This window comes from Biomphalaria glabrata, chromosome 8 (assembly GCF_947242115.1).
Source record: "Biomphalaria glabrata chromosome 8, xgBioGlab47.1, whole genome shotgun sequence".
Classification (NCBI taxonomy): domain Eukaryota; kingdom Metazoa; phylum Mollusca; class Gastropoda; family Planorbidae; genus Biomphalaria; species Biomphalaria glabrata.
This window is the reverse complement of record NC_074718.1, coordinates 18,030,969-18,046,619: the sequence shown is the minus strand read 5'-3', so window position 1 is coordinate 18,046,619 and position 15,651 is coordinate 18,030,969. Positions and strand designations below refer to the sequence as shown.

The following is a 15,651-nucleotide window of genomic DNA, read 5'->3' as shown; positions in this document are numbered from 1 at the left end:
CCGCCATTGGCTTTCTGCAGGATTCAAAGCTAAAAACTGTCTAAAAGCTACAAACACGACCAGAACAAGGGAACATGGAACAAGGGAACATGGAACAAGGGAACATGGCAAATTTAATACTTTCCTTCAAGCTACCAAGATCCAAAAGTATCACTTGTCATTGGTCAGTCAAACATCAGTTGTAATTGGTCAGTCCTGACACTATGTCAAACATCACCTGTCATTGGTCAGTCATGACACTATGTCAAACATCAGTTGTCATTGGTCAGTCCTGACACTATGTCAAACATCAGTTGTCATTGGTCAGTCCTGACACTATGTCAAACATCACTTGTCATTGGTCAGTCATGACACTATGTCAAACATCACTTGTCATCTCACGTACGAAGCTCCATTTCCCTAATCTCATTGGGTCATACATAAGAAAATCTCTAACAAGACAAAATGTCAGCCATGATAAAAGTCAAACAGTTTCTGTTCCATTGTAGGTCTGTGTGAACGTTCATTTGGTGCTGCACAAGACATGTCACGTGACAGCAATGGATCATCTAGCTATGTCTTGCAACTGTTGGTCTCCGAGACAAAACTCGACTGATAAGAAGTGAACGGACTGAACGAAACTTGGTGAGGGCATGTTGACCTAAAATAGTGAGAAACATCTGGCCGTCACGAGTGACTAGACACGAGAGGTAGAGACCAAGATCAAATAGCAAATCACTTTTGTTCAAACCGGAAATATGGCGGTGCTTGAATACATGTTTCCGCACTATAAGCTGGAGAAAGAGAAAGTTATGTATTCAGAGTAAGAATGATGCATTCAGAGTTCTGTATTTCATGTTGTCACCTGGAAAGGATTAGGAAAGGTTTAGGTAAACGAGGAGGAGGAGGGAGGAGCAACAGTAGGTTGTAGGTCACAGGTCATTTGATCTGATTAATTGGTATTACTCGATTTAACTTAGGCTAAATTTTGAGTTTCACCAGGTTTTGGTGACATTAAGAGACTTCATTTAAGTTTAACAGTTGGTGTACGAACATATAGAACAATTCTCAACCAGTAACAATATAAAGTACAGACATTCGCTTTTTATGCCAACAGCAGAATTACAATATTTTATTTCTCCTTGAAATGAATACATATGGAGTCTGAATATTTTGACATGTTTAGATAATTTAAAACATTAAAAGTTTTGGGCATATAGCTGTCTTATAGTTTGGATCCCCTCTAGTCAGTTCGGTACTTGACAAATGCCAAAGTAAAAATAAAAAGTAAAGTACCCATTTCAGACCTTTGCGATCGATAGGTCAGATGATGTCAAGGTCATCTGTTTCTTTGTCCGGTGGTTAACGAGGATGTCATGTGGCCAACACGAGGTCCAACTATCTTTACTTTCCTCAACTAATGTGAAACATTAGAGTTAGGTGGTCTAAGAGGCGTCAAACAAATACGGAAATTTAAAATCCCGCCAAGATTCGAACCCGAGACAACTCGATTGGGAAGCCTAGAGCTTTACCACTCAGCCACCAAAGAAAGAAAGAATATTCATTATTAATTGAACATCAGTTTAAAAAAACAACACTCATAAAGAAACTATTGACGTACATATTTCTATTGCTCCACATCTACCTGGGCCAACATTACGGCGCACTCTCTCACCTGGGGCTAAGTTTACCATGAAACTAAAGCAAGTCCTGAGATAATATGCTCGAGTGCTCAAGGCGTGGTGAGGTTTGGGCAAGGAAATATAAGCATTGGGAGCAGACCTTTTTTTGTGTTGAATCTGACGAGGAATTTTTAAAATTTGTTTTTTCATGATGATAATGTTATGAACGTAACAATTCGTATACCGACAACGTGCTGTTGATATAAGTATGATGTTTATGTATCGATATGGATGACATCAAGTTTGTATCAACATTGACAACAAGAGAAACACAAATTTGTTAAGAAGAAAAAATAACCTGGCCTGGATTATATGGATTGGACAGGAATCAATTTGTAATGTGACATTTAATACTCGCGTCATTACTAAACATTGCTCCCTTCAGACTTGGCTCATTTATTTTGTGGTTTCTGTTGGAGTCTAGAACCTGTCGTAGCCACGCCCATGGACTGTTTCTGTTGGAGTCTAGAACCTGTCGTGGCCACGCCCATGGACTGTTTCTGTTGGAGTCTAGAACCTGTCGTGGCCACGCCCATGGACTGTTTCTGTTGGAGTCTAGAACCTGTCGTGGCCACGCCCATGGACTGTTTCTGTTGGAGTCTAGAACCTGTCGTAGCCACGCCCATGGACTGTTTCTGTTGGAGTCTAGAACCTGTCGTGGCCACGCCCATGGACTGTTTCTGTTGGAGTCTAGAACCTGTCGTGGCCACGCCCATGGACTGTTTCTGTTGGAGTCTAGAACCTGTCGTGGCCACGCCCATGGACTGTTTCTGTTGGAGTCTAGAACCTGTCGTGGCCACGCCCATGGACTGTTTCTGTTGGAGTCTAGAACCTGTCGTGGCCACGCCCATGGACTGTTTCTGTTGGAGTCTAGAACCTGTCGTGGCCACGCCCATGGACTGTTTCTGTTGGAGTCTAGAACCTGTCGTGGCCACGCCCATGGACTGTTTCTGTTGGAGTCTAGAACCTGTCGTGGCCACGCCCATGGACTGTTTCTGTTGGAGTCTAGAACCTGTCGTGGCCACGCCCATGGACTGTTTCTGTTGGAGTCTAGAACCTGTCGTGGCCACGCCCATGGACTGTTTCTGTTGGAGTCTAGAACCTGTCGTGGCCACGCCCATGGACTGTTTCTGTTGGAGTCTAGAACCTGTCGTAGCCACGCCCATGATCTAGGACGTAGAGCGCTAGTCCAGAAACTTCTAGAACCTGTCACGTGACAGAATACATTTCTGATGACTAATAAAAGTCCAAGAGTAAAAGTGAAGAAAGTCAAACAAACATCATCATCACTTTGACCAAACAAACAAACCAAACAACAAACAATGGTATCAGGACCTCCTGAACTGGCCACTTCTCTGGTCAATTAAGCTGTCAATTAGTGAACGAGTCTAGACAGTCCATTAGATTGATTACAGAGTCCTGGACATTAATTGGTGGCGATTACAAAAGTAAGAGCTCAATGGTCAGTGGTTAAGTTGTCATCACTTGACCATAGAGATTGATTTCAACTCGGACTTTCTCCTACTAATGGGAATCGCGAATGGAATGGTAGAGTAGCAGATGTCGAAGATTTGGAGTAAAATATTGAATGAATGTAAAATTTGTATTGAATTATTCTGGTACATGCGTAGAACATATCTTGCATACTCAAAAGGTATCCTATTAGAAATCCAAGTAAAGATAAACAATCTAAAGTCAGTACAGAATGACGAGATTGTAGAACAAATGCAAAAGTTGGGAACAAGAAGGTCTACTTACCATTTGACTTCTATCCGTGCCACCTTTGAAGCTGGTCAAAGGATGAGATGACCCAGTGCTAGTGTTGTGGGAGTCTGTCTCCTCCTCTATGGAGAAGCTCACCTCTTTTTTATTGTTCCTCTTACTCAGATTGTTTGAGTTCGAATCCTCTATTTCCCCGTCCACACCAATGTTCTTGTAGACATCCTGTTCTTTGACTTGATACATCTTGTCTTCCGTGTTCTTCTGCGCCTCGAGGTTCCGCCGCCTCTCTCGGTCAATCTTTCGGACAAGGCAGATGGCGACGCCTATGGCTACTCCAAGAACGACGGTGACGCCCACAAGGATGACAACGATGAGAATGTTGGTGGTGAGTCCTGCTTCGGCGGTCGGAGGAAATGTTCCATTAATGGAGATGATGATCTGCCTGGTGTCCACTCTGGGTGGGTCTCCATTGTCTTGGGCCTTGATGACCAGATGGTAACTCTTAATGTCCTGCGCCCGAATGATACGCTCAAGGGTCAAGGTTCCGGTAAAAGAGTTCAGGTTAAAAAGATGATCCGGGTCACCTAGCTCTATGTAGTACTGTATTTGAGAGTTCTGGGAGTTGGGGTCGTCTCCGTCGGTAGCCAGTATGGTGGTGATGATTGTCCCAACGCTGCTGTTGTACTGGATGACAAAGGTCGTGTTTTCTTCACTGGACATCTGAATCACTGGACTGTGGTCATTATCGTCGAGGATAATCACAGTGAAGTTGCAAGTGCTGGAGAACTCTGGTTTTCTCGTGTCCGTGACTCGGATGACCATCTGGTACTGGAACTTGACTTCTCTGTCGAAGACTTCTTTTGTTCGAATGATCCCGTTGCTGGGATTGATTGAGAAGCTTTGGTAGTCGTCGCCGAAAGGAAGGAACGAATATGACATAAGAGAGTTCTCTGGAGTGTCAATGTCTACGGCGGTGGCGTTCCCGACAACGGTGCCGGCTGGCTGGTTCTCCAAGACGTAGCCAAAGTAGATGGGGCTCAGGAATGTGGGCGGGTTGTCGTCTTCATCGTTGACCACAATGATGATGATAGCAGATGACGACAAACGTCCAGGGCCGTTGTCTCTGGCTATGACGTAAAATTCGAATCTCGGTGTCTTCTCGCGATCTAGCTGATCTATCAGCAGCAGCTGTCCTGAGTTCGGGTCCATGCTAAACACGCGAGAGTAAGCATCCTCAATGGTGTACGTTACCCTGCCATACTCCCCGCTGTCGAAGTCGTGAGCGGTCACTGAGAGGATAGGGACAGCCACGCGTTGGTTCTCCATGACGTTGCCGAAGTATGTGGCCTCGGTGAAGATGGGACGGTTGTCGTTGACGTCCACTACGTTTACCACGAACACGGCCGAGCTGGACATTGTGGGCTGACCGCCGTCTCTGCAGATGATGGTCACCGTGTAGGAGTGCTTCACCTCGTAGTCCAGCGGCTGGGCCAGTGTGACTTTGTACCTGGTGAAGTCCAGCTTGTCAAGGGAGAAGTGGTCATCGTTCATGTCGCAAACCACCACGCCGTTCTCCCCGCTGTCTTTGTCGTTGACCGAGATGTAGGAGATAAATGTGCCCACGGGGACACTCTCCAAGATGTCGGTGCCAGTGGCGGGCATGTTCACGTTGATCTCAGGGGCGTTGTCGTTGACGTCCACCACGTTCAGCGTGACACTGGTCCTAGCCGTTAGCTGTGTTGCGCCATTGTCTACCGCCTCCACAGTGATCTGGAACTGCTTGTCCGTCTCGTAATCGATGGCCGTCTTGGCGAATATCTCCCCCGTCTTTTGGTCAATGTAGAAAGTGTTTCGAACCTTGTCCGACACTCTAGAGCTGAACTGATAGGTGATGTCGGCGTTCTTGCCTATATCTTTATCTGTGGCGCTTACTTTCATTATTGGCACATTTGGTTTGATGCTCTCGAGGACAGACTCATTATAAGATGACTGCACAAACTCTGGGGCATTGTCATTGATATCTGTGACTGTGATGTTAATCACTACAGAGCCGGTTCTTCTAGGGAACCCTCCGTCCGTAGCTATGACGGTTACTTGATAAAAGTCACGAGTCTCGCGGTCAAGAACCTTTTTCATGACCAAAGACAGAAACGGTAAACCACTAGAATCTTTAGGTATCAACTCAAAAGTGTTGGACGGATCTTGAAAGCTGTATTGCGCTACTGAGTTCTTACCGTAGTCTGGATCATTGGCAGGCTGAATGTACAGTACGTCGCCGATCACGTTTCCCTCAGGGGTGTCCAGACTGATCATGTTGGAGGCAAATCTGGGCGCATTGTCGTTGATGTCCTCAATAGTGACATTGACCTTGATGAACATGTAAAGGTTAATCTGACCAGCGTTATCTTGGTAGACAGTTATATCTGCGGAGAGAATGCAGACTTCTTTGTCTGGACACTCGCTTTCTCTGTCTATTTCCGTCTTTGAAGTAATGGAACCGTTCCTCGGGCTGATGGTGAAATAGTTGTTGGTACTGATCGTGAAGTCCAGTTTGGAGAATACGTCCTGGGTGACCTTGTCCGTTAGTTTACTGGCCAGCGCTACATTTCCAACAAACGTCCCGGCAGACTGCTCTTCCTGGAAGATAAAGCTAACTTGGGCTGTCTCCTGTGCGCTTGCTTGTCTGGACAGCACTAGCCAGATGACCACTGTCGCAAACAAGTGTCCACTGAAGTCGTTCATGTTATGTGAGTGTGACTTCTCGACCTTCAAGTGGCGTTCATCTGGGCGGTGCAGGTCACGTGGTCCACCAAGACGACAATGGCATTAAGACTGTGAGTCAGTACTCTATAGGAGGGGCAGTAATCCAAATCTGATTGATCTCAGAGCCAGATCCTCGAGTCCCTGTGAATTGTACAACAAAAAGGATTAATGACAAAATGTCAATGATTTATTCAACAATAGAAACACCTAAAGAGAGTTGCACTAGCATTCCTATTATTTATTGGGCAGTCCGGGGTGGGAAAGGGGTAACACACTTTATACCTGTTATAAAAATGAATAGATGCTGAAAACGTAAGCACTCCACATTTAGTTTGGATTCAGTAGGTAATAAAAACAGGATGAAGAAAAAAACTACAACAAAGGAAGAGGTTGTGTGAAATCTCTCAACTGCTTAATTATTGGTGATAGAGAATGGGGGCATAAAATAAAAACAACAACCGAAAGAAACAAATAGAAGCAACACAAATATCTAAAGAATGTACTTGGAGATTTTCAAACAAACCCATAAATAGTTTCTGGTTCATTCGGTGTACAAAATAAGCGAAGAATTTTAAGACAAGATCTGGTGAACATTTCAGTAGAGCGTACATTGAATTTAATGCTTATTTCTCGTCCTGTCAAACTTTTGACTGAAACACGCCATCACATTGTGTTCAAAGTCTGTGTTGAATAGTAACCACATCGGATGGTGCGCATTTCTTCATTTTGTGATGGTGATGTGATGGTGATGTGATGGTGATGTGATGGTGACGTGATGGTGACGTAATAGTGATGTGATGGTGACGTGATGGTGACGTAATAGTGATGTGATGGTGATGTGCACACCAAGTCATATTGAACATATCATCTCATCTGTTCCTTGACATTCGTCGTAAAGATGTTGTGACAGTTTGTAAAGGTGTTTTGACAGTTCGTAAAGGTGTTGTGACAGCTCGTAAAGGTGTTGTGACAGCTCGTAAAGACGTTGTGACAGTTCGTAAAAGTGTTGTAACAGTTCGTAAAGGTGTTGTAACATTTCGTAAAGATGTTGTGACAGTTCGTAAAGGTGTTGTGACAGCTCGTAAAGGTGTTGTGACAGCTAGTAAAGTGTTGTCACAGTTCGTAAAAGTGTTGTAACAGTTCGTAAAGGTGTTGTAACATTTCGTAAAGGTGTTGTGACAGTTTGTAAAGGTGTTGTAACAGTTTGTAAAGGTGTTGTGACAGTTCGTAAAGGTGTTGTGACAGTTCGTAAAGGTGTTGTAACAGTTTGTAAAGGTGTTGTGACAGTTCGTAAAGGTGTTGTGACAGTTCAAGTAACCAAACCCCTCCACTTTTCCCGGTCAGTGCTGTTCTTAGCAGGGTATCCATATTTGACGTTGTCCAGCCAGTTGTTTTTTTTTTGGACGACCCTTTCTTCGTCCGCTGTCCACTATATCTTGAAGGATGATTTTTAAAAGTGAGCCAGTCTTACGATGTGATTGAACTAGTTTAGCTTTTGACATTTCACAGTATTGAAGAGTTTCTTCTTTTTTCCCAGCCAGAGTGTTGACATTTGTTTTCTTTTCCTGGCATCTGATGCGCAAAAGTTTTTTTGTGGCATTTCTTCTTGTGTGGCGTTCTTCCGTAAAAGTTTTGAATGTAAAGGTCCATAAATAACAAAAAGAACAGCATAGAGTAAAAATAATACCTCAAACTGTTGAGATGTATTTTCTGAAACGTTCCATATTTCCAGGTTTTCATAAGTTTGAAGAGATGTCCCATTTCTAGACATAATTCTAAAGAGAGCGAGAGATAGATAGATAGATAGAGAGAGAGGGAGAGAGAGAGAGAGGGAGGGAGGGAGAGAGAGAGATAGAGAGATAGAGTCAGCGAGTCTAGATCTTAAGACGGAGCTTTTACATATGAAAAAAAGTCTTATACCCAGATAGTCTCTATGTTTTAAACCCAGATAATCCCTATGTTTTATACCCAGATAGTCTCTACGTCTTATACCCAGATAGTCTCTATGTTTTAAACCCAGATAGTCCCTATTTTTTCATATCCCGTTTTTACTTAGAAAGCCACTTTAAGCTACTCAAATAGAAATGGATGACCTCTGACCTTTATTATCCCACGCGAGGCGTATAACGAGGAACTCGTGTGGAAGATAAGTTCCGACACGCCTCTGGCTCAAAAGTTAATGCAACTAGCGCCGGGTATAGAGTATAACAGAGAGAGAGAGAGAGAGAGAGAGAAAAAGAGAGAGAGAGAGAAAGAAGACATTATGAAATGGAGAGTTATCTACCTGACCTTCTGTCTAGCCAAGTCCCCCATCAATAAAAGGACCAGATAGACAAACACATGTCAGAGTACCCTACCTGTTGTTTTTGTTAACGAGTGAATTTAACGTGGTCAGAGTCGTGAGTCAATCTACTCTGTATAATACAAGTAACTAATGGTCAGAGTCGTGAGTCAATGTACTCTGTATAACACATGTAACTAATGGTCAGAGTGGTGAGTCAATGTACTCTGTATAATACATGTAACTAATGGTCAGAGTCGTGAGTCAATGTACTCTGTATAATACATGTAACTAATGGTCAGAGTCGTGAGTCAATGTACTCTGTAAAATACATGCAACTAATGGTCAGAGTCGTGAGTCAATGTACTCTGTATAATACATGTAACTAATGGTCAGAGTCGTGAGTCAATGTACTCTGTAAAATACATGCAACTAATTGTCAGAGTGGTGAGTCAATGTACTCTGTATAATACATGCAACTAATGGTCAGAGTGGTGAGTCAATGTACTCTGTATAATACAAGTAACTAAGTATCTTTCAAAGTTCATTTACAATTCACATGTCATAAAACCTTGAACTTCCTTAGTAATAGACATATTTCGTATTCGCACACATCCAAAGATCAATACATCGGTTAAACGAATAAACACAATCAAGAACTAGGTTTGAATATTGATCATTTACAAAGGGAATGAAGCACCTCGCAGTCTGGTTTAGTTTACATATCATTTTGTTTGTTTTCAATATTTTTATTTTATTTTGACTTCTAGTTGACAAATTTCGGATATCGAAAATTAATGCGCGAAAAACTGAACTGCGTGAATGAACCTGCGCATCCAAGTTGTTCTGTTCGGGACAATGGCTTGCTCTTTGAAATGTTCAATTTTGGCAGGTTTGACCCAGTTGACATAGATGAATGGGCGAAAGCGTTACTTGACATCATTGGTTAGCGCGCACGGATAGATTTAGAACATTGGTAAGTTACTCAGTCACGTGATGTGTCCCACTGAAGAGTTGAGGTAGACATGTGAACATGAATTTCTTTTTTTTTTCTTTGTTTTGTTTCCTTTTTGTTTTCCTTCACGTCTCTTATAAAACTTCTGTCAACTCTCATCTGTCAACTCTCTTCTGTCTTCTGTCAACTTTCTTCTCTCAACTCTCTTCTCTCAACTCTCTTCTCTTAACTCTCTTCTCTTAACTCTCTTCTCTCAACTCTCTTCTCTTAACTCTCTTCTCTTAACTCTCTTCTTTCAACTCTCTTCTCTTAACTCTCTTCTTTCAACTCTCTTCTCTTAACTCTCTTCTCTCAGCTCTCTTCTCTCAGCTCTCATCTCTTAACTCTCTTCTCTCAACTCTCTTCTCTCTGCTCTCTTCTCTTAGCTCTCTTCTCTCAGCTCTCTTCTATTAACTCTCTTCTCTCAACTCTCTTCTCTCAGCTCTCTTCTCTCAACTCTCTTCTCTCAACTCTCTTCTCTCAGCTCTCTTCTCTCAACTCTCTTCTCTCAACTCTCTTCTCTCAACTCTCTTCTCTCAGCTCTCTTCTCTCAGCTCTCTTCTCTCAACTCTCTTCTCTCAGCTCTCTTCTCTCAGCTCTCTTCTCTCAACTCTCTTCTCTCAACTCTCTTCTCTCAACTCTCTTCTCTCAACTTTCTTCTCTCAACTCTCTTCTCTCAACTCTCTTCTCTCAACTGAACTAAAAATGAAATAATCCAAGCAATGTTCTTCTCAAAAGTATACCGCCCCTCCACCCGCTTTCATCCCGCTCAGTCCAACCCCTTGCAACCACTCCGCGTACCCTACAATTAATAACCAGGGCCGGCTTTAGTATCACGCGGTGAGTTCATTCTTCAGGCTCGCCTGTCAAGTCTTCAGTTTGCAGCTTATGCCATTAATCAGGAGTTGGAGGGGGGGGGGGGCAGCCAATCCCTTCAAAACCGTACAGTCAAAGTTCGACGCAGTTCAATTTGTTCCCTGAGACATTCCCCGCATACAAAACTGAATTCTTTAGTTCGAAACTGAACATTTTTTGTATTGTACATTTTAATCTACGCTGATTGAACAATAGACTCATAGTGCAGACTGAAGAATTGGACCGAGTTTTCACAATAACATTGGCGTTTTCTTGTTCTTCAAATGCGCCTTAAAGCCAAACTATTAGATAATCTTCTGCTAAAATGGCAGACGATTGAGAAAGTTCTGGTACCTGAAACCTTAGAGTTATGCCCCTTGGCACGGCAACCAAGAACGATAAATCATGTATAATAATACAACGAAATGGCTCGTGTCACGTTTTTGTTTTAATTGAAATTCTTTATGTCTGGATTTGAACCTTTTTTTTTTTTTTTTTAAATATAGAAAATGTCTGTCTGGACAATGCAGAATGAAAGGAATACTTACAGTTCTGCCATCAGTCCCAGGGATTTGATTAAATGTATTTCTGTGAGCGACTAGCGCACGATTTGTTCTGTCGCAACTTTTATCAATATGGATTTCTCCTAATGTCGATGGAGGTAAACATTAGGGGTAAACTTTAAGTGGTAAACAAATGGAGAGGTAACATTCAGCGATAAGGTTAATTTAAGAAAACAGTCAGTATTGTGCAACATTGTAAAAATAGCGGAACTTTAGTATTGGTTCTAATATCAGTGCAAGAAAGATGGTCGTCAAGAAAAATAGATAACCAACCAATCATTGAATCAACCCAAATAGCAACAAGTCTAAGCACAACATTCTACTTTGTATGACTTTTGCACTTACCTATATATATATATAGCCTATTTATTTGTGTGTATGTTTGTGTGTGTGTGTTTGTGTGTGTGTACACTGACATCTGGTTTAAGTACACTTACCTATATATGTGTGGTTCACTCACTTACCTATATATGTGTGGTTCACTCACTTACCTATATATGTGTGGTTCACTCATTTTTCTATGTATGTTTATTTAAGTATATCTATACACATTTTTTGTTTGACTGTGAGTAAATCTGGACTTAAGATGACCGGTCCTGGTTTGTTCGCGACAAGTCTCGGTTATGTACCTGAATATCCGCCAACGACAAGCTAAAATTTGATTATATGTCATTTATTTATCCACATTTGGTTAATGACACCCGGTTACGTGACATCCGGCTACACTACACCTGGTTACATGACATGATTAAATGACATCTGGTTACCTACGTCTCCTCCATGACAGTAAAGACGCAGGTCATTGTGCTGGTTTGAAGCTTAAGTTTGATGATCTTCTTACAGTTTGTTTCCGCGAGGAGTTGGTGGTACAAGTGTTTGTCTATAATCTTCTTGGGAGTTGTTTGGTTTTGTTTTTATTTTACACTTTTTGTATGCGACTAAATGTATGGTTTGAATCAGAGAGAGAGAGAGAGAGAGAGACGTTCTATTTATAGCTTAAACTTTAGTTTGACCTTTACACGCAAAATCCTGAGCTATAAGCAAGCCTCGTTTTAGTAATGAAGTTATTTGTGTGCATAAAGTGTATCTTTATTGACTTGGTTAATAATTGGGGGTGGGGGGGATGAGTTTAAATTTTCGAGCTAATAATCATTTAATTTTTTGAAGATCCAAGAATGAGGAATGCACTCTTTCAGGAAGCATGGAAAATCCTGGGTAAGACAAATTGAACATTAAAGTGTGTTCACCACCTGGGTAAGACAAATTGAACATTAAAGTGTGTTCACCACCTGGGTAAGACAAATTGAACATTAAAGTGTGTTCACCACCTGGGTAAGACAAATTGAACATTAAAGTGTGTTCACCACCTGGGTAAGACAAATTGAACATTAAAGTGTGTTCACCACCTGTGTAAGACAAATTGAACATTAAAGTGTGTTCACCACCTGGGTAAGACAAATTGAACATTAAAGTGTGTTCACCACCTGTGTAAGACAAACTGAACATTAAAGTGTGTTCACCACCTGGGTAAGACAAATTGAACATTAAAGTGTGTTCACCACCTGGGTAAGACAAATTGAACATTAAAGTGTGTTCACCACCTGGGTAAGACAAATTGAACATTAAAGTGTGTTCACCACCTGGGTAAGACAAATTGAACATTAAAGTGTGTTCACCACCTGGGTAAGACAAATTGAACATTAAAGTGTGTTCACCACCTGGGTAAGACAAATTGAACATTAAAGTGTGTTCACCACCTGGGTAAGACAAATTGAACATTGAAGTGTGTTCACCACCTGGGTAAGACAAATTGAACATTGAAGTGTGTTCACCACCTGGGTAAGACAAATTGAACATTGAAGTGTGTTCACCACCTGGGTAAGACAAATTGAACATTGAAGTGTGTTCACCAATCTTTAATTCAAATAGTTTCTAATGAAGATGGGAAGAAAAGTAATGTACTCGAAACCAAAGTCACAATGCCCATAGCCCAGTGACATGTCAAGATGCTGTTGACAGTGATATGTCACAAAACTGTGACATTTCACGAAGCCGTTGACAATGATGGCTGTTGACAGTGTCACCTCACGAAGCTGTGAACAGTGACATGTCACGAAACTGTTGACAGTGATATTCCACGAAACTCTTGACAATCTTTCTGCTGACAGTATCATCTCACGAAACTGATGACAGTGACATTTCAGGAAGCTGTTGACAGTGACCATTCACGAAGCTGTTGACAGTGAAACACCAGTGACATGATTAGATAACTTCGACCATATGTCTCGACATTATGCTGATGACAGTGACATGTTAGACACATGACTGACAGTCTGACTGGCCAAGTGACACTATAAGAAATAGTAGATCGGCTAGCCCATACGTAGTATGCCTCCAACACAGTGACCTCGACTGACCTCTACAGCGTTCTCCTCCGTCCTTCGACCATATTGACCTCCTCCTCTCCGCACCCATCTCACTGTTGTCCTCACGAGCCCTGGTCATAGATATGGTCAAAGCGTCCATCGTTAGCCTCTCATTTAGAGCCCACGAAGCAGTCGTTAGTGTCAGGGGTTGCCCTGGCGAGGTCCAACAAAATGGTAGGCTCCCATGGACAAGGGGAGGTAAAAGTCGACTCACGTTATCGTCTTCTGGCCAGTTATTGCCCTTGGCTTGAGGAAAAAAAAAAGGGGGGGGGGGTCATGTTGTGTAAGATGGCCATGAATTGAGAGACGTAACTTCCAAGATACTGGAGCTGGATAATGAGGCGTTAGGGGAGAGGGTTGCATGGTGGGGGGGTATGATAGAACAAAGAAAGTACACAGAAATAATGAACAGATGAACAAACACAATTCATTGGAACATTTTGTCTGTCAAATTTGGTCACAAATCGCTAATGAAGGCTGAAAAAGATTTTTATTTGTGTCCTGCTTGCAATGAGGTCGAGTGGGAGTGTGAAGGAGCAGCGGGCGGACATTCTGTGGCACCCTTTGAGATTCGAACACAAAAATGCTACATTATATTTTGTAGAGGTTCTGGCCCCAGGAGATTTCTCTAATTCATTGATTAATTATATGAGACAATAGATCAAAAATTGTATAGATAGATAGATAGATAGATAGATAGATAGATAGATAGATAGATAGATAGATAGATAGATAGATAGATAGATAGATAGATAGATAGATAGTAGTGAGCGGCTAGAGTACTTGAAGAAATTATTTCCCTGTCTTAAATTTTAAGCCTGTATTTAATTAGACTGGTCACGTGATCATGAGACAACAGGACAACGGAAAGACAATTACATGACATGTGAAGATTTGCAATATAAACTGTGCAATAGAATTGTGGAGAGAGGTCATTGAGCAAGAGACAGAGAGACAGAGAGAGAGAGAGAGAGAGAGAGAGCTTGTATTCGTTGAGTTGAAAAAAAAAGAACATTATTTAAAGATATCGTGACGAGTTTTCTTCCGCGCCCTTCACTCCCTAGAGACTCCCCAGCGCCCCTTTTCTCTTTCCATGCGCCTCAGGGAGGTGGAGATGAAATGAGTTAGTTACATGGAGGTCAGGAGAGGCTGTAAGGGGAGGGACCGGGAGAGAGGGTTACATGGGTGACCTTGAGAGGATGTCATTACGGCTGTGTACTATAGCCTAGGGTCATTTCGACCACGACTCACCACAGATGTCTGTAGCATAAGATACCTCCACATTACCTCAGACACACGATCTATCCGATAAGCCATTGAACTGACTGCCTGACTGACCAACTGTACATTGCTAGTTAACATACTCTACTTGGAATAATGAGCCTAACACATTGTCTTAAAAGATTACTTTTCAGCACATTGGGTTATTTTCAGAACCATTGGGTTATTTTAAGGACCATTGGGTTATTTTCAGGACCATTGGGTTATTTTCAGGACAAGATATGAAGTTCATTTCTATCTAAAGTCAAATGAAGACATTTCGACTATTGGAAGAAAAGTTTGATTTGCAGTAGAAAACTTTCTCATAAGTGAATCACAAAAACTACTGCCCGAGGGCCATATCCGACTCTCTGTCCACAGAGTATAATGAGGCCGCGAAGGTTTGGTCGACGATCTATTGAATAGATGTGGCCCAGGACACGCGCGGTGGAAAGTTAAGTTCCCCCCCCCCCCCGGACGCCAAAAACTTGGGACTTTGCAGCACGTGCCTGGATACAAAGTTGTCTCTCTCAGGCAATCATGGGGGGGGGGGGGGGCACATAAAGAATTGAGGCAAGTGGGATTATTGTGAGGCACCTGGAAGCTGGAAGGCACACCTGAGAACAAAATGAAAAGAGCTCCCCCACCTCTTTTCGTCCTTACTATTGTGTGTGTGTGTTAGAGTTTGTGAATATTGTGTTAATATCTGTGTGTGTGTGTTAGAGTTTGTGAATATTGTGTAAATATCAGTGTGTGTGTTAGAGTTTGTGAATATTGTGTAAATATCTGTGTGTGTGTTAGAGTTTGTGAATATTGTGTTAATATCTGTGTGTGTGTGTTAGAGTTTGTGAATATTGTGTAAATATCAGTGTGTGTGTTAGAGTTTGTGAATATTGTGTTAATATCTGTGTGTGTGTTAGAGTTTGTGAATATTGTGTTAATATCTGTGTGTGTGTGTGTTAGAGTTTGTGAATATTGTGTTAATATCTGTGTGTGTGTTAGAGTTTGTGAATATTGTGTTAATATCTGTGTGTGTGTGTGTTAGAGTTTGTGAATATTGTGTTAATATCTGTGTGTGTGTTAGAGTTTGTGAATATTGTGTTAATATCTGTGTGTGTGTTAGAGT

General features: G+C 41.9%; 1 protein-coding gene across 5 annotated transcripts in view; it reads right to left on the bottom strand.

Moving 5' to 3' along the window:
* Nucleotides 1-15,651, bottom strand: part of LOC106054677 (putative protocadherin beta-18) — a 61,656-nt gene that overhangs the window by 36,840 nt on the left and 9,165 nt on the right. For all 5 annotated transcript variants that reach the window (XM_056038261.1, XM_056038260.1, XM_056038259.1 and 2 more), the window contains exon 2: nt 3,420-6,287. In XM_056038261.1, coding sequence (XP_055894236.1) covers nt 3,420-6,125 — 2,706 coding nt within the window. In that variant the 5' untranslated portion in view covers nt 6,126-6,287. The remainder of the gene's footprint in view (nt 1-3,419; nt 6,288-15,651) is intronic.